Source organism: Zosterops lateralis (genome assembly GCF_965231275.1).
Source record: "Zosterops lateralis genome assembly, chromosome: 8".
NCBI classification, from domain to species: Eukaryota; Metazoa; Chordata; class Aves; order Passeriformes; family Zosteropidae; genus Zosterops; species Zosterops lateralis.
In genome coordinates, this window is record NC_139768.1 from 10,856,864 (window position 1) to 10,882,605 (window position 25,742).

The window sequence follows — 25,742 nt, forward strand, 5'->3', positions numbered from 1 at the left end:
TTGTTCAGATCTGCAGCACAAAAGCTTGGTGACTTCATGGTATATTTCCCCCATTATCCAACTTCATTATCCAACATCCTATTGCAGTGGGCCAAATGAAACCCAATGCTGGCATGTGCTTTCCATGATCTTGTTTGCTTTGGAAGGACAGTGGAAGAGGTCCTTACTCCAAGAACTCCAAGAACATTGGTTACATGTGTCCAGGCTTGATGATGAAATGAGCTATTTATGAAGAAGCACCCATAGGACAGCAATGTGTTACTCGTGTGCATTTGTACGCAGTATTTTTAGTGGTGACCCTAATAAACACTTTGCCTCCCACCTGTAGGTACAAAACTGCAGGGCTCTAAGGTTTGCTTCACTGGCAGCAGTGAGCCCATGGCACAGCATTGCTGTCTGTATTAGTTATCTCTGAAGAATTACCAATGGCCAATCTGAATGTAAAAATAGCTGATGACTGTTTGTTTCATCTGTCTGTTACTCGACACCGCGTGGTTATTCCAATACGTATGTTTGCCTCTTCCCCACCATGATCTCCGTTTGGTTTCCCCTTGCCTTATAACTATTTAAATACATTTTACTAACTTTGGATTCCTTGCTCATTTCACTTCACCTGGCTGGGCAGGTCTGCGAGGGCTCAAGGGTTAGCTCCTCCACTTTTATTGTTTTATTTATTTTTCAGTCGTCGCTTTTATTAAAATAATCATGTTCAGAGGAAGAGTCCGACACATATAAATAATGGGAACTGCTAATAGTGAGCAGGCTGCTCTAAAATGTGCTGGGGCTTTGACTTAAGGGAAGAAAGCACAGCTCTGCATTGTCCCTATCAGGAAGCTGGAGCACAGAAGGTAAGGGGGAAGCATATGGGTGTTTTTAAAACAGGGAACTTGTGGAGAATGGTGGTCTCTGAGTGGGTGAATGTGTGTGCACTTACGGATCAGTAATGAGATTGATCAGACAGCAGAAATCAAACAGCATTTAAATCTTTTCCTCAGTGATTAGAGGTGGAATGTCCTTTCATTTTGTCCAGTTTTTTTTTTTTCTCAGAGAAATGCAGGGTTGTCTCTCTGAGTCTGTGTGTGGAAAGAGACATACACATGGATTTGTTTGCAGTGAATACTGTTTATGACTTATAATTATTTTGTAAAGAGGCATGATCTTTTTGAAAGAGCACTAAATTGATATGAAGCTTCATTTAATTCTTGCACATTGTGCTATAAGCAACTTTAAGGAAATATATACATTGGTTTTACTTTTGATTTTATATTCCAGGTGATTACTGCCTACAGATAAGCTACTCTTTAAAACTTTAGTGATTTGTATAGAATTTGGAAGGCTGTTGGATGTTTCTATTTTTGGAACAAATAGGAATAGAGTAATTTAAATATTTTATAAAAAGTAATTATAATGCTACAGAGCCTGAAAAAGTAAGATAGTTCAAATACCTATGGAGGGATAAGAGGCCACAATAAATGACTGTGACTATGACTTGTCTCCAATTTTAATTGTTGGAAGATTTCTTAAATGGCATAGGCTTTTCTTACTCCAGTTGTTGCAGAACTTCTTAGTCTGCTATCCAAATAATTAAAATTGAGTTTGAGAAGCCAAATTGCTTATGCTTTTTTAAATGGCTTCTGAGCTGGCAATCTGATTAAATCTGAATAGGAAAAAGTTTTATAGCAGCAGACCAGAGTGACTGGTTCACACTGAATTTGTACAGTACCAGCTAGAGGGTTCCTCTCTAGTCCTCTGCCACTTCTGGGAGGGAGGCAGGGAAGAAGGAAAAGAGAGAAGAGATAAGAAGGACAGACAAGCTTTCTGGACAGGATCAAAGTCTGTAGCTCTCTTCCTTCACTTCTTCAAAGAACTGACAACTTAAAAAGCAAATGTCCTCAGTTAAATGCTTGAAGGATGAGGTCTGTGATGTAAAATATTCCCAGCTACATTTCTCTATCCTTCCACACTTCTTGTTAGGAAGGTATTTATATAGGCATTCTCAGCTTAGTTACCAAAGCAGTCGTAACTTGAAGGCCACAGCTGGGTGGAAGTTTGCAGGTGTAATTGCACCCCTGCACTGCAAGCCAAAAGCACACAGAAATTTTGCTCTGCAGCCTCTTATTCCTACCTGCTTCTCTGAAATTCTTGTCTCACTTGTACTTGCATTACCAGAGCTGTGGAAAAGGTCCACCAAACTGTTAATCCCTTCAAGACTAGAAACAAAGTCAACTAACCATATGAGGGGGAAAATTCCACTCATCTGTATCAGTCTCTCTTTAGTCCAGCTGATTTACACACAAAGTTGCTGGCAGAGGCAAATTCTGCAAGTGGTTTTTAGCTGCAGGCTTGCCTGCAGCTGGGGTGCCAGGTCACACAGAGCTTTGGCTACTCTGAGCAAGAGGGTGAGTTATTGCTTTTAGAGGTAACGGTGCATTGCTTGAGGTTGTGTCGCATTTTGGGATCAGCTGTCTGTGACCCAGCTGACAGGTGTGTGGGGAAAGGACCACATTGGGAGCTGCATGTGTTCACTCAGAGGGGAGCTTTACCCCTGAAATAAGGTTGTTCCTCTTCAATCAAGCCTGCATATGCTTTTGGATGGATCAGTGATTACTTACACATGTCTGAAGTTGTGTGTGTGTATATCTGTATTATGTATATATTATATATGTATATTTGTGCGTGTGTGTTGAGCTTGGTGTGCTATGACTCTTGCTGCTTGCCAGGTTTTTATGGTTTTCAAGTCTGTGTGGTGGAAGAGACTGCCACCAAGACCCCTGTCCTTTAGCAGTCTCAGAGAAATTAAGGCAGCATTGAAGCTGTAAGGGGACAACCCTTACCTAGAAGTAAGGTCTCCCTTGGGTTTCCCTGCCAATCCTCTTTGGACAGGAATAGAAAGCAGATATTTAATTTTAGTTCTAAGTTTCTTTCCATCACCTGTGCTTGCAAATAATGACACACAAGAATGCAGTAGCTAGTAATGATTAATCTAAATCATCTGGTAAGAGTCAGACCCATCTTTTTACGAGTCAAGAAGGTCAAACAGGGATGCATCTTTATTTTCAGCCTCTCACATAACCACATCCCTTTAGTTTCAAGGATGCTTTCCCTGTAGCCTACACACTGTGTCAAAGGCTGTTTTGGGGACTGTGATAAGGCTATGGCAGTCAGGTACACAAAGGCCACCTAATTCATACTTTCCACTTGTAAAAGACAGATATGAAAATCCCTGCAATTTTTTCGACGAATCTCTCAAAGAGATGTATGTAGTTTACTTTTGGCTATGTCTTAACCTGCAAAGTCAGCAAACAGCAGTCTCTGGCAGTTTGCAGCTACTGGAGATCCTCAGTCTCAGGTGTGCCTCTGTCTATCAGCTGTACCTGGATCAGACATAAGCTGTCCTACCTCGAGGCCAGCTTGGCTTGCCTGTCTGCTTCAGTATAGACCCATGTACAATTTTACACTCTTCTGATAGCTTTTGTTCTGTTGAGGTGTGTTTCATGTGTCCCTGTCTCTATCCTTTGCATACTTCACAGCACAGGGCTTTGTTGTGCAGAAATTGCAGATGAGTGCCCAGGACTGCCCAGGACACTGGTGCAGAAACAGTGTCATACTCAGAGGGAACTGACCCCTGCAAGCTGTGTCAGAGTTTGTGCTGGGTCAGAGTTTGTGCTGGGTCAGGGTTTGTGCTGGAATAGTGGGGCATCACTCCTTATCATGATATCGTTCATGGAGACTCTGTTCTGACTGATCTGCTTTGAAGTAGTGATATTAGGATTTGGTCTCTCACTCCAAAACTGAGAAATTAGTCTTTGACCAGGCTTGTGAGTTGAATGAAGTCATAGACAAGCAGATGGAATTGCCACCTCTGTGGTGTGTGGGAGATTTGAGGAGAAGGGATGGGAAAAGAGAAGTATCTGGTGACAGCACTAGGCTGATGGTGACGCCATTGTTTGTCTGCAGGCTTCTTCAGAGGGCCTAGGGAAGCCTGTGCTGACAGCATAATTGAAGTTGCTGAGAGACTGACTCAACCAGAGTCATCAGACTCTATCTCTTGAGGAACAAGTGTGGATTCTGCTTAAAACTCTTGATGTTTCCTTTTCTGTCTTTTGCATATATCCTTTACAGAATAATTAAAAGAAACAAAAGTTAATGCAAGTGCATTAACTGTGAAAGAATGAGGAATTGGCTTGGGGACTCACCGTTCAATCATAACAATTAATCAATCTCTGAATAGGGAGCCTGCATTTCCCAGGGCAAAACCAAAACAACTCCTGTGCACAGTGCAGAAAGAGGGAGCTGGAAGGAACTTTCATCTTGTTCAGGGTGAGATTTTTCTCCTGACTTTTGCTCCTCAAAAGGAGGAAAGTAGTTATGTCCTCCAGAGATACCTGGGGCAAGGGTGAGTGGGCTCTCCCTGCCCTCCCATAGGTGTGTAGCTGTCCCATGGCCATGCTCCAGACAGCAGGCAGCAGGCAAGCCACAGCTTTTGTCCTTCAACTGGAATGGCTCTGTTGTAATCACAAATGGTTGAGGGGCAGTTTGTCATCGGAGGAGAGATGTTATGTGAAAGGATGGTTATGTGCTTGAGTCATGTGCTCTGGCATGCACTGAGTGTTACCCTCCCTGCCACACTACGTGCTCAGCAGCAGGGCTCTTTGGGCTGCATTGGAAACCTATAGCAAGGTGTAAGTAACAAATAGCTCTGTTCCTGCAACCTGAGCCAGAATATTCTGAAAGCCAGAGCCTCCACCTTCTCCCTCACCTCTGATACCTACAACTTTTGGTTTTTGGTAACATAAGACAGGTATTTCAGTATGTTGCCTGTCTCTAAATCCTGTGGAATTCAGGGGTGAGAAAGCTGCTTAGAAGATGGAACAATTTTGAACTTAGCATGTACAAACATTTTGAATTCTTTTCTTAAAAGAAAACAGACTCAGTGAAGTATTTGTCCAAATCTTGAAAATATCCAGAAGTTATAAAGAAAAAGAGAAGATGAGACTACCAGTAAAGGAATAATCCTTTTTTTCTGCAAGCCTGTTATTTCCTGAGACTGTATCTTTTATAGTGGCTGTGGGTCAGACTCTCCTTGTCAAAAGCTTAAATGGCTTAAGTGTAAACTTGACAATGCTGATGGTATCAGTGTGTTGGGGCCGATGAGCAGTGTAAGTGGGGGATGGTTTCAGATTCCCCAGCCTGGAAAGAGAAGTGATGCATGCTCTGTTGCTAGCTGCAGATTTCTTTGTGTAGGTCACAGAGGAGAATACACCTGCTGCCCATTTGTGTCTAACATACTTGCTGATATCATTACAATTTTCCCATGACAGGGACTGGGACTGTCTGGTGTGCTCCTGATTACAAGGCATCTAAACCAGTATATTTGTATTCTTGACCATATATTTTATTTCCCTTCCTCTTTTGTCATCTCCCACCTCTAGCCATTGCAATGCTGTGATACTCCACAGGTTTCCCTCTGCTGTGGGATAATCTCCTTTCTCCCATTCAGGAAGTGAAAACTCAGAAGCTTTCATCATCTGAGTCTCACCTGAGGCTGAGTGGAAGGAGGTGAATACCTGTCTCATCAGCCAAAATCCTTCCATACCATTATAACATCAGCCATCACCATCAGCTATGAGGAAAGCCTCCTTTTAACAATCTGAGCAAGATTTAGGTATCAAACATCTGAGATGAAGCAGAGATCTTTGCAGTCAGTTGCCTCCAAATCTGGTTAGATTTCACTATACAACGTAATGCCAAGCTACAGCACCATACTCAGTTGAAATGGGGGTGGAGGGGGGCTCACAGAGATTAAAGTACCATGAGTTGTGAAGGGCAGTGGGAAGGCATATTTTTGCCTTACCTGAGAAAGTTAAGCTCTTCTTTGTGCAATTCAGAAAGCGCAGACTTGGTTCCCTACCCTGCTACAAGTGCCCTCTTTGATCTTGGGTAAATCAGCTGAAGCTGGGCCTTAACTGCTGATCTGTAAATGAGACACAGATCTTGCTTGCAGTGGGAGAGTTTGCAAAGATAAATAGCCACGAGGTGTTCATGTACCGTATTGCTGGGGAGCTGTATAAATATCTTGGTGTATAGTGACTGACCTAGTTACAGACAGTGGCCTTTTCCAGGCAGATATTTAATGCCAAGAAACGCACTGTTTGGGTTCAGTTGCTTAAATGTCACTTGTCTGTGCTGACTTCAGGTCATGGGAGGAGCACCATCCCTTTTGCCTTGTGATTGTCATAGACTTGTGCTGTTTGTCAAGTGCTGCACCTGCCCCTGGCCTGTGTCAGTCGTGTGCTCTGTGCCTTTGACATCCCCCGTCACGTCTGCATGCTACTGGCTCTTCAAAGGCAGTGAATCAGGAGATGGAAAGGATGAACAGGAGTTGCAAGAAAGCCTCAGTCCAGATACAACTCTTTCTGAGAGACATCTCCTTCTTCCAAACTTAACAGGCCTGTTGGCAGGATGGGGCATTTGGAGGACATTGGGGAAGGCAGTCCGGAGACCGGCTGGAAATAACTGTTGGGTTTTTGCCACTGAACCAGAAAGGGAAAGGTAGAGACACTTGTAGTCTCTGTTCCTCCCATTTTTCTTCATGTGAGGTCTTCATCTTCCAGTGTTTGAAGCTTTGTGGTCTGAGCTGGAAAGGTAAGCGTTTCAGCTGGGGCTGCAAGAGGTTCACCTCCCTTGAGGAAAGGACACGGCAGGATACAGAACACACATTAGCTAAGTACATTTCTTCCTTGAATTCATGCTTGGACAGCCTACACTGACCTTCCTGGAACTGATAAGTCCCTGGTTCCAGCTCCCATTGGAACAAATGAAGTAGAGCTCACTGGAAGAATAAGACTTCAGTTCTTTTTTTCAGAAAGAAAATAAGAAGAGGTTTGATTAAACAAATAAAATCACAACCATATTCATTTTAATGATATTTCCCCTAGAAAGATAATTGGAAATTTATGGGCTTTACAATTTGAAATATTTACTTAGGGAAATTTCAAAACAAGATCACACTCTCTGTTGCAGTACCAACAGAGTATTGTTTGACATAGAAAATAAAATGAAAGATTTCAGTTAATGTTAAATAGCATACACCCTCTTTGATTTAAGACAGTAATAACACACTATTATAATTATTACAGTATATATATATATGCTATTTCTCACAGTCTTTTTTCACTAAAAATGCTGAAATAACCTAAGATTTTAAAAAATTAAATTCTAAAAGAAATTTTGAAATTTCCGATTTTATTTCTCTTCAGAATCATGAAGAGAAATTCCATGTGAAATTTTAAAGCTATCTAAATGAGAACAACCTCTCCTAACACATACACAAACATATTTGCAAAAGTTGATACTGTCCACATGATGGCAATTCAGCTTGGCAGGTAGCTCTGCTGGTGTTGTCTGGAACTATACCATGCCTACCCTACCACTCTTCACTATGTATTCTAGTGAATATTGCAGAAATCCCAAATGTACTGCTATTTTCAGTGATGAGAAATATAGGTTAGAAAAACAGAATTGTCCAGAGGGCACAATTTGGTGGCATAGAAATGTGGTATTGGTTCCAACCCCTTTCCTTTTGCATGTTGGTCTAAATACCTCGTGGGGGTGAGGTTTGCCTCTTTGCAGATGTTGAATTTCACTTTACTGTGGTTACAGTTGCATATGTAGCTTCTGGACAGTGCACCAGTGTTGGCTGAGGAAATAGACGTATTCAGTCACCAATTCTGTTCTCAGTTATTCTACTGACGTCTGTAAAATGACTCTAGATTTATACCAGTGTAACTGAGAACAGAAGCTGGCCCAAAGTCAAGAACAATCCCTCCTCTTCTCTGGCCCAGAACAAGCCGTTCAAGACGCAATTGCCTGGCCAAACCCTCAAGGGGAATGGACCCAGTTCCCTACACTGGTTTGGTTCAGACATGGTTTCTTTGCCTTGTTCTCCAGTGCAATGATCAAAGATCTGATGCTGGAATAGCTGAGATCACCTTGTTCTATGCTAGTGATTTCTGCCAGTGTTTGGAATTTTCACCCTAGGCTGAAGGGATCCACTTCATCCTCCCTCTGCTGTGACAGGTATTCATATTTGAGTAAAGTGGTTCCCCTTTCCACAAGCAGGAGAATTCACTTTGGTCTCCCTTTATGACTACAAAGAATTGGTGAATGTGATCTTGTGGGATGAGGGAAACAGAGGCTTGTGCTAATCAGATTAAATTTTATGGCCACCTCAAACTAGAAATTGCCTTTCTTGTCAGTTCAGGGAAATGTGGCTTGGGCACTAGTGCCTCTCTTGGAGGCAGCTCCCCTGCTTGTTGAGGGTGTTGTCATCCTCCCCCAGGTCCTCATGTTAACTCCCTGACATATTTTTGTTTGTTTTCTTAAATGTGCAATGAAGACATCAGTGTTGTAATCACTGACCAGCAGCAGCACACTCTGTAGTCATTCATGTGCTGATCACTGCTGCCATGCAGGTTTTCTGGCAATATCTAAGGGGCCTCGCTGAGCCAGCCCCACTCGGGCTCCGGAGGAGCTGCCATCGGCTGGGAGCATTGCCTCAGCTTGATGACACAAAGCTGAAGAGACCTTTTTCCATCCAGAGCTCTCATCTGATTATGAAATCCTGCGTGTGCCATGAACAAATTTGAACCTAGGCAAAAAAGTCATCAATTCATTAGGGATTCTTCTATTTCCTATGGTAAGGAGCATTAGCTATTCTTTGTCATTATGAGCCCCTGGAAACTTAAAGAAGCAGCATGTGTGGAAGTAGAGCATGCTCCTGAATAAACGTCAGCCAGCAGTCACCACAGGGCTCTGAATTTTGGGCTGGAGCCATGGATGGATGCCACAGAGAGAGGGCCACATGAAGAAACCAGCTCACAAAGATTTTTAAAAAAAAAAAAATCTTTCCTTCTCATTCTCATGGGTAATGCAGTGCTGCTGACTTCAGACTACTATGCAACTCCCAAAGGCGCTGCCAAAATGCCACTGTGATGTCTCATGGCATAACCCTTCAGCCAAATACCAGCCCAAGGGGGTGGGGGAACCAACTGGCCCTTTATATATTGCAGCAGCAGTGATGTCATATGCTCCAGCCAAGTCTGCTGGTTTACCCAGCTCCTGTCTAGTGAAAAAAAAAAGGCTGACATTCAGTCTGTGCCAGGCCAGGAATAGTATCTGTAATTTAACCTCCTCATCACAACTTGCTAGGCACTTAAGGGAGAGACTGAAAAAAGCCTCCTATTTAAAAGGGGAGGGAGGTTGGTTTCTGATTAAACTGCTCGAAATCTGTGATCATATAAACCTTTTCAGTAGCTCGTATCAGATGATGCCTACCACTAACACCTCACACATTTCTCAGCATTTCCAAGTGGTTTCAGATGCCCAGCATTGCTTTCCTCTTTCTTTAACATAGACTAAATTCAGACATCCTTAAATGTTTGAACTAGCTGAATCCTGACCTAAGCTCAAATACTGCACCTTGCTTTTTAGCTGCCATGTTTGTCCAAAAAGGTAAAGAAATGAGACTTTACCAGTCTCATTAAAACAGTCAGGAACAGCTTCTTTGCCTAAGAAGTTGTTATCGTATTTACAAGGAATAGCTACATCAGTACAGTGCTGCTGTTTCCATCTAGTCCTTGTAACGGTCTGCACCTTGAACACTTGGTGCAGGTACAGTTTTTACAGTTTTTGAAACATTACACTTCACAAGCACTTGTTTTATGTCCAGGCAAGACAAGGATTGTCACAAGGGTTTCAGAGACAGTGGCAGTCACTATTCTTTCCTGAATCAGTGGCGCCGAGTTGTTTTTGTAACTGTGACTCCATCTAGGAAAATAATTGCTGAGATTACAACATGATATCCATGTTTATAGTTACTCTACTCACTTTTCAGCAAAAGTTCTCAGTTTACAAGGGACAATATATTTCTCTAGACCTCCATCCATGAGATCTGAAAGCCAAGATTCCTCTTAGTTCAGACACCACCACCACTAAGTACTGACAAACATTGTGCTACTGGAATGTAGTCAGCAGCCTTGTTAATGAGTGAGACAGAACTTAATCACCATCTCCCATGTCTGTGTTGGCTTTGCACAGTTAAGAGTACCACAGAAGCAGTAAAATTGTAATTTAACCTCTGAGCAAAGAGAGAACTGACTGCACATCTCTGGAGAGAGGATACCCTTTTACATCTGGCTGCAACCAGATGTAGCACTGTTTGTTTGATTGATTTTTCTTTAGTTTTACTTTTTTTTAACCCACATATCTTAGACAACAAAAAGCTGTGTTTGGTACAGACTTATCCCTAACCACACTGATAATTGCCATTCCTCAGGCGAGGTGCAGGACACAATCACAGTGGGTGAGCCCTTGTTGCCCCTTTTGCCAGTAGTTTTTGAATATCACAAGCTGACTCAAAAGTTTCCTTAGAGAAGACTGTGCTATCTGCATTACCTCAGGGCCAGACAGTTCTCCTTGTAGGAAATTGATATATTCTTGCAAAGATTAGGCAAACTGGCCTGAACCTTGCGAGTTTCCACAACAGAAGAATGGCAGCAATTCATGTTCACCATGGCCGAGCTTTCCTTTAGCATCTCTTGCCTCTAGTTCATGCATGGAAGCAAAAATATGGGGTTTTTTTACTGCCTCTTACCATGTCAGCTGTCCACCTTTCATCTCCTTTGCCACAGGGACAGTGAAAACCATGGACTTTCAAACCTCAGCTGCGTTAGTTCCAAGTTGTCCAGATTGATGTCTGTATTTGTTGACAGTAGAAAGCCATATACAGTTGGAGTGGAGGCACATATTTTCCTCTGAGTCCCTCTGACAGGGTAGCACAGCAGGGAAGAATTCTTCCTTTCAGCCTGGAGTCATCATCCAGCCTTTGCAAAGGGCAGAGTGCCAGGAAATCGTTGCTCACTCAGCTGTCAGTCCCTGCTGGGGCTACCAGAGTGTGCTGGAGATTGTGACAGTTGTTTGCTAGGAACCTGACTGCACTCCACAAGCTATCAAACCCAACAGGTATTTGGTTATTGTCACTCTGGGATGGACAGCTGTCTCTTTTTGTGAGAAATCCTGAAAATCAGCCCTAAAATGGTTGTAAAATGGGAGCGAACAAATGATCAAAACAATTCTCAGATCAAGCAAACAAATATCTTTGTTTTCAAATTGCAGAGTTCACTTAGGATCAAAAAAATGCTGAAGGTCAGAAACATCCTGGGACACTACTTCTGTCGAATCTACATAACTGGACTATTTCTACCTCCTCACTAAAGATGGTCAGAAAAGAAGCCAAATACAAGTATGAAAGTGAGTTCTAAAAACAAGAAGCAGAATTATAAGGCAGGTATGTACTTGTATTTCTCATTTGTATAACAGTTAAGAATCAAAACCAGGAGCAAGATGGCCTTTCATTCATCTTCTCTTTTTTCTTGCTGCATTATACACAAAGATGTATGTCTGTGAGGGGGGTGAAACCCACATTTGAAAAATCTTTGTACAAAGTAAGTTGGAGAAGCTCTGTTAGACTTATTTTATTTCTGGTATAAATCTATTGTAGTTATGCATAAGTCATTGGAATTGCATGGTTGGAAGGACAGGATCTAAATTCACTATGATACTTGAGTCTAAAAATAGGTTAGCTGAGATTCTTTTAAATAGAAAAGGAAGGTGAGGAGTGTTTTCATTTGAAGAAACAACTGAGCCAGAGTAATTCAGCTGATTAAGCTCAGTTTCTCTTACTTTTCATACTTTGACCAGCACTGGGTCATCACAGAGAAAAACACATCCTTTCCAAGAGGTTTACTGAGATGGACCAAGGTGGAACCAGGGATTGGATACCAGGAGAGGCTGTAATCTAGATCTGAATTTTATTGCTCAGTTCTAAAAGCTGAATCAGTGGATCCATGCTTGAGATGTAGATATCTTTCACTTGTATAGAAGTTGCTGTAGATGTGAACTGTGGTGTTTCAGCTCATCACAAGTTTCATGATGCTGTTTTAAGGAGGAGAGATACAGTCCAGACTTTCATTAAAGACTTTTAGCCAATTCTGGAGTATGGTATTAAACTGCAGTTTAGTCAAAACTCTGCTCAAGTCCTCGAATGTGAGAATAATCATCTAAAGAGTTTACACAGAAACTGTGAAGAGTTTTAGTGTAGAGATTTCAAGGGTCTATTTTGTGTTCACTTGTTCAAATGAAAGATTCCTCTATCCTGTGTTCAGACAGGAGATACACAAAAACCTCAGTACTGTGGGCCCTGACTGTGTATCATACCCAGTCTGTGGTATCTTATCATTGTGTTGAATGCGTTACCTTTAGCACTCAGCAGTCCTGGAACTGAAACCGAATGTTCCCTGTGTTACTTTAGTGGGTCTGCTACAGTCCCCGAGGCACTCCTGCCTTCTGCTGGCTAAGCTGATGTTAGCAGCCTCTTCAGCTCCAACAGACCAACACAACCCAACTGTATCCTGCTGTGGGTGGCTGAATTGTACCCCAGCACTATTTGTCTGGAAGGTGCACAGTAATCCTTTCACCTGTAGTGCCATTCTGTTTTCTCAGACAAGGGTTGTGTCCATGGCAGTTACCATGAAAAAGCTGTAACTATTAAGTTTTATCGACTTTTCTTTAATTTTGGACTTAGTGTGCAATGTTGTACTCAGTGACATCTTTTTAAATGTGATTTTTGTTACTAATTCTTCCTGGCCAAAAATGGTAAAGTTCCTTTTCTAAGTGGATGCACAGTATTTGGAAATGTTTATGGTTGGAGGTATGGAAAGGGAAGTACCTGTGGTTGGAGGTATGGAAAGGGAAGTACCTGAAATTTGTTTCACATGTCCTTGTTTAAGAGCCCAAGTAAAGAATATGAGGTGAAAACACTTTTTTTAATAGCTCTTTCCAGAAATTAAACTATCTACCATGAGCTACTTGAATTGACCAAAATAACAGTGATTCTTCATGTTGTTCATTGTGCACCACAAAATTAGTCAGTGACCGATATATCAGGAAAATGCTCTCTGTGTAATAGTGTTAATATAGAAAAATGATAATTTATAATTTTTGGCTTTGCAGAGAAGAAAGTTTCCTTCAGCTATTTTGTAAGATGAGTCAATGTGCAGTAGCACCATCTGGAAGAATGGCTTTGTGCTTGTGAATTGCAAACAGCTGGATCTGCCTCACAAAGTCACCTGCCTATTCAACACCTGAAACTATTCCTTTGGATACTTCACCCATGACTCTCATGAACAATGCAGGGAAATAAGAAACATACAGAAGGACATAGTGATTCCTCAAGTATTGGGAGTCTCCTGGATGACACAGACAGAGAGGTGAGCAGCCTCACAGATCGGGCTTTCAAAAGTCTGTGTGTAGCAGAACTCGAAGACCCTTACAATGAACCAGAACTTTCCATTTCACCTGACTTTGCCCTCCAGTTGTCTGCTAAATTTCACTCAGGGACGTTAAACCATGACATCAGGAAAAGCAATGTCTATGACAAGATAACAGCAAAAAACAATGAACATACAATATGGGCTTCCACATTCCAGCAGTTACCAAAGCATGCTTCAGAGGAGAAGAGGATTGCTAAAAACAACACATTTGCCATTGAAAGGAGATTGAATTTGCCAGTCCCTGGTCCAAGGAACAATAAGCATGTTTCAAAAGTGTCCTCGTTGATTAAGACATTTGATAAGACTGCAGACCAAGGGTCAGGAAGTTCTCTGATAGCAAATAAGCAGCCCATTAAGAATAGCTTTCAAAAATATAAAATAAATCATGGCAATGATATTGCTTCCTGCGATGATACAGACATTTTATGCATCCACAAGGAACTTTCTGAATTTTCTGAGGATAGTCAAGGTAGCCACTGTCTCAGTGGCAAACATGAGCCACAGAGAAGACCTAATAAAATAGACTTGAGTTATGGGGACTCTGATGGTTATTATCCTGTGCTGATTGAGATGTCAAAAGTAGCCAAGTCAAATTTTTCCCATTCTTCTAAGAAGGCTTTAAAAAACAGAAACTTGAAAGTTAGTGAGCCAGCAAAAAAGGGTATTTTTCTTCACAGTGAGAACAGTGCTTTTGAATCATGGAATGTTCATAATAAAAAATTGACAGAAAAGGAGGAATTTGCTGACATAAATATGAAAAAGGAGGGTCTCACATACCCAGAAGAATCACCATTTGTTAAAGGACCCCACATGTGTGAGCATAAATTGTCACCAGTCACAACCACTGTTGCTAAGAAGAAAGGGAAAGATTTTCAGATGAAGCCAACTGTACAAGAAGCTTCTTTCTCTCTCCGAGTTGTACCTCAGGGTCTTCTCCCTTCAGAAACCAAATTTCCTGCTGCTTTCCCTCCCACACCTCCCCCTAGGAACCATGTACACCAGGGTCCCCCTCGGCCACCCCCCTCCCCACCAGCACTTCCTCTCCCACCCCCCTCCCAGCCTGGCCCTCCCTCACCACCCCCTACCCCTGAAGCTCCTCCTGTGCCCCCACCCCCAGTGCCAGCTCGACTTTCCCCCACTGCCTTGTCCCAAGCCTCTGTGTCACCCCAGTCTGTGTCCTATAGGACGGTTTCACCCTCACTGAGGTTTGAGACACCCAGCCCACCTCCACCAAAACCCCAGGCCACCTTAGCAGAAGAGGAACCCCTCACCCCCCAAGCAGGCAATACCTGTCCACCCTGGAGGAGACAGAGGGCTACAGAAAGGGCAGCAGGGAAGAGACAAGCTGCAAAGGACAAGGTCACAGACAGCCACAAGACCTCACTGTCTGAAAAGGTGACCAGTGCTGACCCTGGTCAGTATGTGACTCCTCTGGCTAAACAGGCAAACTCCCCCGGATCCATCAGTCCTTCTTTCAACATCACTGAACTCCTAACACCTGTCATACCACCAAAACAGGAGGTGGACACTGCTGAAAGTGAGCTGATCCCACTGACACCTCCTCCTGCAGAGAGCATGGCCTCAAGAGACCATGAGGAGAGCACCTTAGATGATTCCAGGTCCTGGGATGGTTACAGGCTGACAGCATCGAGTCTGTTATTTAACTTAAAGGATGTGCGTAAACGCGTTAAAAGCATTTATACCCCTTCTCCCATGTTAAGGGCCTTGGAGGAGAAAAATAAAACAAGGGAAAATATGCAGGAGAGTACAAAAATGAATGCCTCATTCTCAACTTTGCATAACGAAAGTGAGAAAAATATTACAGAGAAAGATGAATTGAGTGATATAGCTTATGTGTTGTCTAGCGGTGTTCATGAAAAGGACAGTAAAACTGATTTAACTGGACACCTCACAGGTAACCACTTGACTTTGAGTTCACCCCAGACAACAGAAGACCTTCCATTTTACCAAACTGAAGACAGCATGCAGCAAGACAATTCAAAACACCAAGATCTGGTTAAAAACACAGGGGATAATGAGAATTTCCCCTCGTTCAGACATGAATCAAATGAACTTGATTTAGGAAAACCTCAGCAGTATCCAGCACTGAGACCATTCAATAGAGACAATGTAGATACAAAAGCTGGGCAGCCCATGCAAAATCACAGTGTGCAGGGTGAGGAAAATGAAAGACAAGCTGCTATTCAGAATGAAAATTTTGCCTTCAAAACACTCCTAAACCAACTCTCACCTGAAGAAAATGAACCTTACAGTGGCACCCAAACCAACATTGTGGTACCTGGCCATGAAGCACGAGGCAAAAGAAGCACTAGTTCTTCAGAGCAATCCTTTGTCTCCACAGTGGAGCAGCCACTTCAGGAAGAGCCATTTCTGCCAGTGCCCCTGATGGAGCAGACATGCCTCCAGGAAAGCCAGAGGACTGACAGTGAAACGGGTTCAGGAAGTAAGAAAAGACACAAGGAGAGAGGGAAAGAGGTTGGGGAAGATGAACTGCAATATTGTGATTGCATCAGCCCTGGTACTGGTGCAGCAGAGAAGAGGGAGGGAGATATTACTGAGAATGAACAAAGGAGCTTGATGAAAGAGAAACTAGAGAGAGAGAAAAGGGAAGAGGCCAACAGCACAAATCCTGCATCTGACAACATAAGAGACATGTCCATCCCCAAGTCTGAGGAACCACAAACACCATCATCTTCAAGCTCAACCAAACCCAGTCTGTTTATGATTAAAGATAACACATTCAGGTCACCTCAGGTAATAAGGGCTGTCAAGCTGCCCCTGCTCCGGTCATTTTCCCTGGATGACACAGTGAGCAGCAGCTATAAGGAAATGGAACGTAAGTTTATGTCCCCAGCAGTTTACAGCAAGCAGCACCGAAATATGTTGCATGCCCAGGAGGTTGGCTGGTGGGCATCAAGACACAGAGGGCAGCAGAATGTGAGAGATGGAGCAACTGACAGAGAAAAAGAAGCCAGTGAGTCTGGGTCTACTTCAGTAGCACTGGATCCCAGTCTTCTGGAAGATACAGAGAGCTTTTCATTTGGAAAACTGACAGAAGAAGATGAAAAGACTTTTGAGTTGTTAAATAAATTTGGGAAAAAGAATGAGGAAAGTGTCAGTAGAAGTAAAAAGAAGCCTACAAAGGCAAGACACAGCTTAACACAGCCAATTATAGGTGTGGAAAGTGACCAAGCACAAAACAACCCCAGCTATCCTGCAGAAAGAAAGACAAATTACTGTAAGAATCATCATTTATCTAACCGCAAAGGGGGCTCTTGTGCAAAGAAAATAATCACTAGGGAGACAATTTCCCCTGTGACTGGATCCATATTAGAGGACCACACGTGCTCTTCTGTATCCAATGACACTTTAGAGGACATCCTGCATACAGAAGGTGGACCTGTTTTGTTAGACAGTCTTTCATGCTCTACTGTTACAAGCCCCAGGTCAGGAAGCACAATGCACTCTCTTGCTGCCAGCTCATTGTCAAATAAACCAACTATTTCTGGCCTTAGAGAGACAGAGGATGTTGCAAATCCTGCCTTGTTGAGCATGGCACTAGAGAGGCAAGCTTATATGCCTGCAGAAGAGATAATCGATTTTGCACAGAGGAATCTACTTTCTGAGGTTGCAGGGGAAGATGGGAGACTGGAGCCCAGGGGACTTGGTGGGAGACCAGCAGGCAAGCCACCCACTGTGCCACCAAAAACAGAAAAAGCTCTGCGTCGGGCTAAAAAGCTGGCAAACAAGAGGAAAAAAGTGCAAGAGCAGCAGAAAAACCATCAGACTGAGCATACAGATGCTGTAGGGAGAAAGCATACTCATTCTGGAGAGACAACAGTATCTGCTTCATCCTTAGGATATTCTCCCCTTCATCCTCCCCTTCACCCAACTTTTACTCCTACAGAAACCACTACTGGAAAATCCAGATTTGCATCACCAGCAAGCTTCTCATCCTCTTCAACCCAGAGGAAACTCCTCCAAGACCCTGACTCTGGTCAATACTATGTAGTAGATTTACCAGCCGAAGTTAATTTAAAGACATTTTATGACCCAGAAACTGGCAAATATATTCAAGTCTCAGTCCCTTCCTTGGAACAGAACTTACACCAGTCCACCTCTTCAGAAATTAAGAATTCTCCCTATGCCTCCTACCCCAGAGTGCTGCCTTTACCAGCCTCATCAGTGGCAGTGCTGAAATCACCTTCTCAACTCTCTGAACCTGCCTGGTCAGTGCCTGCTGGACCAGAACCAGCTGAACTACCTGAAGATGGCCAGCAGGACTACAGATACACTGAGTCTGTGGATACTCAGCCCTACACTGAACCAGCCTCCTACTCGTACCATCAAGATGCTGGAGAAGTTCATGTTCACTTAGGAAAGGATGTGAGCCCAACTCAACATACTGGCATTGTCACCCTCACCAATTTAGATGATTTTGCTGCTGAAGGAGTATCTTGAAAACTGAAGTAACAAAACATGCCAGCGAGTGTTTTTAAGAACTGTTTGGACAGACACATGCACACAAAAGCACATGCAGATTTGATATTTGTGCAACACTTTGTCTGAATCTCATTGTGGTTTGGGTGGGAAAGGAAACAGAAGCTGTTCATGTTGAAAGATGAAAGGTAATGACCATTCTGAAGAAAAGAGAAATTGAGCAAGCACCAAATTATCAGTGAGATGAAGGGGCAATGCCAACTAGACAAATACATTTGACAATGTGAAGCCACTGCTTGCTGCTGCTGCTGCTTTGTCATTAAGAAGGCTGGGATAGCCAAAGCAAGTGTCCTATTGCCCAGATGTGTTGCATGATACATGACACAAAATAAAACCTATGAGACCATCCTGTGAGACCTAGAACTGATGCTGTATCTACTGACCTTTCCTTACATACTGCCTTTGAACTACAGAGACAGGTAGAAAGTATGTGGCTATGAATATGCCATATATGCAAGATCAGTTTTTTTGCACACGTTGAGTGCCCTGATGTCATTGACAAGAAGATTGTATACTGGATGCATGATACAACAGCCATGTCAAAAAAAAAAAAAAAAAAAAAAAAAAAAAAAAAAAAACCAACCTTTTAAACAACCAGAATACAGTTGCAGCTGCTCTAGACTTCTCGTATACTTTTGCAGTGCCCACTAACATGCTGCTGAATCCTTTATATTTCTTGATAACATCCAAATAGGCTCCCTCAGAGTCAGGGTTTATTTTTAATGCAACTTAAAACTTCAGATTATCTTGATATTTGGCCTGAAATATTTTGGTGAGGAGCAGGTTGAATGAAATCCCACAACAGTATTTAATTGTTTATTAAGACAAGAAGTTCTTTGCTATTGTAATTGAAATGTGTTTTGGTTTGTTCTCAGGCTCCCACTGAAACATAGAACTAACTTTTAAAACCTGAAAAATGTACCTAATTTTGATCTTGTGGATTCTGTGATTTATTACAAACAAACAAACAAAATATTCAGAATGTCCAAAGTATTAATTTCTAGAAAAGTGCTTCTTTGAATTATCACTTTTCTTTGAAAGATCTGTATGAAAATATCACTCACCCTTGCATAAGCTCTTTTTTATGATCATTGTTAATGAGGAAACCTAGGTGAAAAAATGGAAAAATTGAATGTATTGTGCCTGTTTGTAAGCATCTATATTTGGAGTTTTGGCTTAGTTTTTTCTGTCTCATTTTCATACTGTGTTCCCCAGTTACAACTGAAATGCAGAAGCTCTAAGGAAGAATTATGCCAGTGACACATAGGCAATTTTTACAGAATTTTTTTTTTCAGTGAAGCAGCTCTTGACTTCCTGAAAAGAAAGGGATGAATCAGGCCTTTTGTTAATGAATACAACGTGGAGACAGGACACAGGCACTGCTCCACTCTCCCAGTTAATATTCATGACGGTTTTTCTTCAGTAAATTTCCCAGGAGTGAATCTGCTCTTGGGACATAGAGCCACTTCGTGGTTTTTCTCCTTCCTTTAGCTGAATTCAGCTCTCAGCCCTCCTCCATCCCTGACAAGAGCCATGTGTTCACAACCTGTCCTGGTCCCACCAGACAGTTCCTTTCATCAGTGCCACTTACTGAAACATTTCTCTTAGACAAACACTAAGGGCATCACTTCATTGATTACAGTGGGATTTGGATTTAGCCTTTGATGATTTTCTAAGGATCATTTCACCTGTTAGGCATTTTGTGATTTGGTAGGTTTGATTGCAACAGAGGTGTGAGTTGGAAATGAAGAAGCTTGTACTGGTATGTTTGGGTTTTAAGCATATTCAGCCCATATTTGAATAATCATTTATTGTTCAGTTTTCCACCCTGGAAGGTTTTCAATGCCTGACTGAAAAAAGCCCTGAACAACTTGGGCTGTCCTCAGAGCTGGCCCTCCTTGAGCAGGAGGTTGACCCAGAGTTCTCCTGAGATCTTTTGCAGCCTGAATTATCCTGTGATCCTGTTCTGAAAGCATCAAAATTTAAACAAACTTTTACTCAGAACTCAGCAAATGCAGTGTCCACTGAGAAAGAGCTCATTTTGAAAGACTTTTTTTTTTTAAAGCCCTGAAAATCAAGCGTTTTTCAGGAACAGGAATTAATTTTCAAGTTGTTAAATTATGGGAAGTGGCTCTTACTACAAATATTTTTTTAGTCACAAATATTTTGTAAGCTGATGGTGCTATTTATGTTGCACTTCTCTGTCGCTGTCACTCTATACAGCATAAGATCCATCCAGTATAGAGCAGCATCTCAACTACCTGTTAAAATATAGATAAATAGATCCATTAGAGTTTTCCATGGTGCATTTAGACAAAACCTATGAAATCCTAAGGCCTATCAGGTTGCACAAGCCTTTTTTGTGTGTGTGCATGTGTGTGTGTGGTATTACACATCTTAATGCCCTTAAAGGCCACAAGTCAAGAAGTAGGCTCTCAGAGGACAGGATAAAAGCTTCCTTTCCAAGGGAAGACTATGGGTATGAACTATCTGTTCACAGATTAAAAAATGAATGGCAATTTGATGACAAAAATATATATGTGTATTTTAAAAGGCCTCTTTTATTTCTTTAAGTGTCATTTGGTTTATAGACGTGCACGCTTCTGCAACCTTTTATCAAGGATCTTCTAAAACTTATTGTGGAGAGTAATGGGATGCTCCATTATACTGCTTCCAAGTATGTGAGGAAGACAGGGTATATTTCCCTCTGCTGTTAAGGTGAACTGAAACATGGGCATCTAAAGAGGAGCCAGTCCTAACTTGAGTACCAAATACATTTCAAGTAGGACTTCTTCATTTCCATCAGCCCTTTCTGCTAGCTTCAGGGAGCTGCATTCACAGTGGACTGCATCTCTGAACAGCTCCCTGAGGGGTCTTTGACTTGGAGAATGTGTAGGTAAATTGTTGTAGCAAGTTGAGGGTCTTCTCCAAGGTAACAAGAGATAGCACCTGAGGAAATGACCTGAAGTTGCTCCATGGAGATTTAGATTAGATATTAGGAAATGTTTCTTCACTTTAAGGGTGCTCAGTCATTGGAATAAGCTGTCCAGGGAATGGAATCACCATCCTTGGAAGTGTTCAAAAGGTGTAGTGAACACTTGGTGCTAAGTCAGCTCTTGATCACAATTTTAGAGGTCATTTCCAACATTAATGAGTCTATGATTTTGTGAAATTAAACAAACTGGACAGTTTTGAGAATAGATAAGAAAGTGGTTCTTGTCTTGTATCCAAAGCTTTCCACACTTTGCCACAGGGCATGAACAATGTTAGAAAAGTATTGCTTCAGGCCCCAGCCTGGTATTGAGCAAACCTGTCCCTGGCCTAGACCATGCTGCTGGCCAACTTTTTGCTAGGCTGTGGGAGTGTATGTGTACAAACACACACATGCATCCATGTAAACAACCTTATTTATATGTAATGTATCTGTAAAACTGCTGTTTGCATATCAGAAAAAGAAAGCAGTAATGCCTGTGATGGTGAACACAAAATGTTTGTATGTTAAAAGGAGGACAAATGATGCATTTTCAAATAACAAATATTTTTCGTTCCTTGCCCTATTCTGTTTGTGTTTGTTGGGGGATGTTTTCCATTGCTGCTGTGGGAAACAGGGCTGAAAGAGGTCAGTACTAGGCAGAATGAGAGCTGTAAATTGACTCTTTTCTTTGGGGGAGGGGTGCTATGGGAAACGTGCAATAGTCATGAAAGCAGTTGTAGGAAAGCACTGTTCTGTGACAGTGACATTAAGTTATAGGTTTAAGAGGTGTTGATGCAAACCAAGCCGAATCCTGCCTTGCCAGCAGGCTGTGGTCAGGGCTAAAGAACACAGCAGGTTGTTGGCATGTGCAGAAACACAGCAGGCTGAAGGGAACGGGGGTCATTGTTTTCAGTGTTCCCTTCTCCTGCCTTTGTGCATGTTGCATTTCTTGGGGCCCTGAGGCTCCTGAGTGGTGATTCTTCGTTGACAGGTGTGGCTGGGGCCAAACCTGACTTAGCTAGTCTTTGGTTCTAGGGCCAGAACTGCCTCCCTCTGAACCTCCTCCTTGGGTGACTGCAATGCCAACAGTCCAGCTGTCACATGGCAGACTTGGACAGCCATCCCACAGCCATGGCTCTGTCCCAAGGGCTTGAATTTCCTCGTGGAAAATGCTGGATTTGTTTTAGAGAGTTTAGAGAGTTTAATTGAAATGGCCTACATGCATGGATTTTTGTCAACTCCTCCTTGAGTGTTCAGTGCCTTCCTAAGTCATCTGTCCAAGAAGATACTTGTCATCAGCACGTTCCATCAATGCAACTGTATTTGCAAATAAGTAATTATTTATTAACTAATAAACAAAATAAATGAGACTTGTTTTATAATACTGGAATGACTTCTAGCCAGCTTTTTCATTGTAATTATATGCCATTGTAATTTCGTCTCCAGTTATACTGGCAGAAAAAGTTGAGAACAAGGAAGTCTGTGTGTGTGTATGTGTGTGGTATGCAATTAAAAGATCTAGGAGATGACTGGATGCAAGGCTTCATCCCCCTTCCTCCCTTTCCTAAGGAGAGGGAGCAGGAGACTGGGCAGAAACACCTTTGGCCCACAACTCCTGCAATCATTCCCACCCCTCCCTGTTATGCAAGAGCAGCGGTCTCTATGGCCAGAGGACCATGGAGATATGGTGCCAGCACCCAGTCAAAAGCACTGGATGATGATCACCCTCTTGTATTCCCTGTGTCCCATCCATCTGGGGAAGTTACCAGGTAACTTGACGTTTTTCACATTTCTCCTCATTGATCATATTGTATGTTGTGTTATGAAACACAGTGGAAACTCTTCTCAGGGTGGTTTTGGCTCAATCCTTGTCCAGACTGGCTATTTTATTTAGGTTTGCTCTGCTTTGATTCTTGAGTAGCCAAGAAGTCCTTGCTGACAGTGAAAGTGCTACTGCAATATGAATATAACAGGCCATAAAGAGAATGGTTGGCTGGTTATGTTTTCACCAGAAATACATTGACAGGTTTGCATATCTCTGTTTGGAGGATATACTCTGTTTCATTTCTGAGTAAATAAAAAACTCTAAGTTTCATCCCTCTCTCACTGAAAAACAGCATCAGAAGCTGGTGATATTGCACATGATGGGTTACATGGGCTTTAGTGAATACATATAAATGTGTAATTTGGAGCAACTGGTGTACATCAGTCATTTTTATTAAAGAAACTCTGCTTCAGAGCCTTATAGGAGATAAAGAACATGGAACACTTGAGTAAAGTGAACTTAGTGTTTGGGGTTTTTTTGTGAAATCCTCATTATAACAGAGGTCAATGATTAATTTATTTTGTCTTTAAGATGATTATTCTGGTTTTATGATGATCTCACATTTAACACTGGCCCCTGATACTGAATATAATATTGTAATTACAGGGTTTAAATGGATAGGGAATGGCTGAAAATGACCTGTGGTCTTCCTTTGCTTCTTTTTGATATTCTCAAAGTTTTCATGATGTTGATTTCTCACATTAGATAGTCAGATCTTTGGTACTATATGGCCAATTAGAGACTTGCTTCTAATATGCTCTTGGACATAGTTAGAAAGCTGCATTCCAGTAGTGCAGAAGAGAAATCATTTATGTCCCAATTGAATAAAGCTCTGTGTTTTTATTAAAGCAGATTTAACTCAAGCCTTGGGGGAAGCAGCTTGCAGTGGTAAAAGATAAGCAATTTCCTGTGTCCAAGTCCATACTGAATAAATTGAGGCCTGGGGTACTTTGAAAGAAAGAGAGAGGAAAGATTCTGTGAGAAGCAGGGACAATCTTTGAAATCCTTCTAGCAATGGAAAGAAGTGGGACTCCAGCAAAAAGCAAAAAATGTTCAAAGCTGGAGCTGCACTTTGAAAAGCCAGGGCTTGTCAAAGGCAAGCTGCCTGACAGACTGACTCTTCCCTGTGCTGATTTGGACTCTCTTGTCGTGGAGCTCCCTGGTGTGTTCATACTCCTGACCACCAGCATCCAGAGCCTCATCTTACCACAACTGTCCTTTTGCTGGCTTAAAGCTGGCACAAGGAATGGCAGCATTCAGAGCACACAAAAATGGAATTATTGCTGTGGCAGCAGTGTCAGTGTTGTCACCAACATGAAGCATTTCAGGTGAGCTAAGGTGGCCTTCTTCAGCACCATTCTTACATCAACAGGGCAGAGATTACAGACTCTGAGGTAAACATTGATCCTTCTTTCTATTCCTGGCGCTGATAAGCTACAGGGGATGAGAACTGGGTCTAGTCCAAGAGAAACTCTCTTTGATTGCCCTGAGATTCCTGAAAGTCTGTTGGCAGAATCAGTTTCTGCTGGTGAGCACTGACTGCCTGGAACAGGTGCCTTGAGACTGCATCCCTTCCCAAGGAATGTGGGTCAAAACATTCCAGCATTATTCCATGCCAAAACCGTCTCTGCTATTTGAAATTTCCAACAGGAAAAGTTAGAAAAAGAATGAAAACAGAACCTCTTACCACTTTATACTAAGACAATGCTATTGTCTATAGTGCACCCATATCTGTATAGAGATGTATCTAGGTATGTCTACGTGTCTATATAAACTTAGATATAGAGTTCATGTTCTTCTGAAGTGTCTGGACATGGTCTAAACAGTGCCCTCAATGTCCTTCCCAGCTCCCACTTGTCTGTGTCTTTACACACATCCTCTTACTTGCAACTCCCACGGGGGAGCTCCGTTTTCCCCTGGGATTCCCATGTTCCACTACTCCAGGTAGATGAATGTTTGCTTCTTTCCACATTCTTGCCAGGACTAGGGCTGTACCTGGGATGCTCCCACACCTCCATCTCTCTGCTGAAGGGGTGGTCACCCACACATCGTCCCCTCTTGCTAAAGGTGGTGCAGTTGGTGAATCCAGGTGGAACTGGGAAGGGGATTGAGATGCCCTTTTGTTACCTATGTCCCCTTCCTGAACCCCCTGCATTATCAGCCCGAGAAACAAACACTCCTCCTGGCAACGGGATCAGCCCCAACAGTTCAACCCAGCAGCAGAACTGGCCCCAGCGCTGATCCTGCTGCCATAAACTCCTTTCCTTAGCAACCAGATGAGCCCTAACATAAACCCAGCAGGATCAAATACCAGCTTGGGTACTGGACCAAAACCTACTGACACAGCCAAGTCACATGACTGCACCTTAGCAGGAATTTTCCGATAAAACAGCTTATTTGCTGAAAAACACACTGTTTTTACAACTGTGATATTGCTGGTAAAAACCCTATCTATTTGGAGTGTTATTTTTACCTCTGCTGTCTCCTCCGATGGGAAATTTGCTCAAAAATTATTAAGAAGTCTTAGTTTGCTTACATGGATGTCTAAGTAAACAGTCCTAGACCTTTTCTTTTGGACTGAAAGTACTTTTTAAAGAAATCATTAATTTAAAAACATGTATTATGATTCTGAAGATAAAGAAAAGGGTTTCAAATATCACAAAGTGTTTTTTTCATTTATTTCTTTGTAGTTTGTTGAGCTGAATATTGGTTTGACTTTTTTTTTCTCCAGTGTTTGGGGGTTTTGTTTTGCTGTTGGTCGTGGTTTAGGGGTTTTTTTAGTCTATTTTGGAATGAAGAAGAGATGCTGCAGTCACTAAACGCTGTGCGAGGGGAACAGTTTCTGATGCAGCCACAGACAAGCGCTCCCAGCAGCGGCTGTCACGATGAGCCACAGCGGAGCTCCCTCTTGTGCCGGACTGTCCGTGGCTCTGGATGCAGCTGCCGTGTGCCCAGCCCCACGCTGGCAATCCTCTATTAACGCTGCAGGGGGGCTGTTCCCGCTGCTGCCTAACTGTGCTCTCCAGGGGTG

General features: G+C 42.4%; 1 protein-coding gene across 2 annotated transcripts; it reads left to right on the top strand.

Annotated features, from left to right (window-relative positions):
• Nucleotides 1-556: 556 nt before the first annotated feature.
• Nucleotides 557-20,602, top strand: LOC310912183 (cardiac-enriched FHL2-interacting protein). 2 transcript variants are annotated; one of them, XM_083866503.1, is made up of 4 exons: nt 557-848; nt 6,450-6,645; nt 11,176-11,347; nt 13,072-20,602. In XM_083866503.1, exon 4 carries the CDS (start codon nt 13,248-13,250, stop codon nt 17,871-17,873), a length of 4,626 nt encoding a protein of 1,541 aa, XP_083722629.1. In that variant the 5' UTR covers nt 557-848; nt 6,450-6,645; nt 11,176-11,347; nt 13,072-13,247; the 3' UTR covers nt 17,874-20,602. The 2 variants fall into 2 exon arrangements, with proteins under 2 accessions (XP_083722629.1, XP_083722630.1); XM_083866504.1 differs by lacking the exon at nt 6,450-6,645.
• The last annotated feature ends 5,140 nt before the right edge of the window (nt 20,603-25,742 follow it).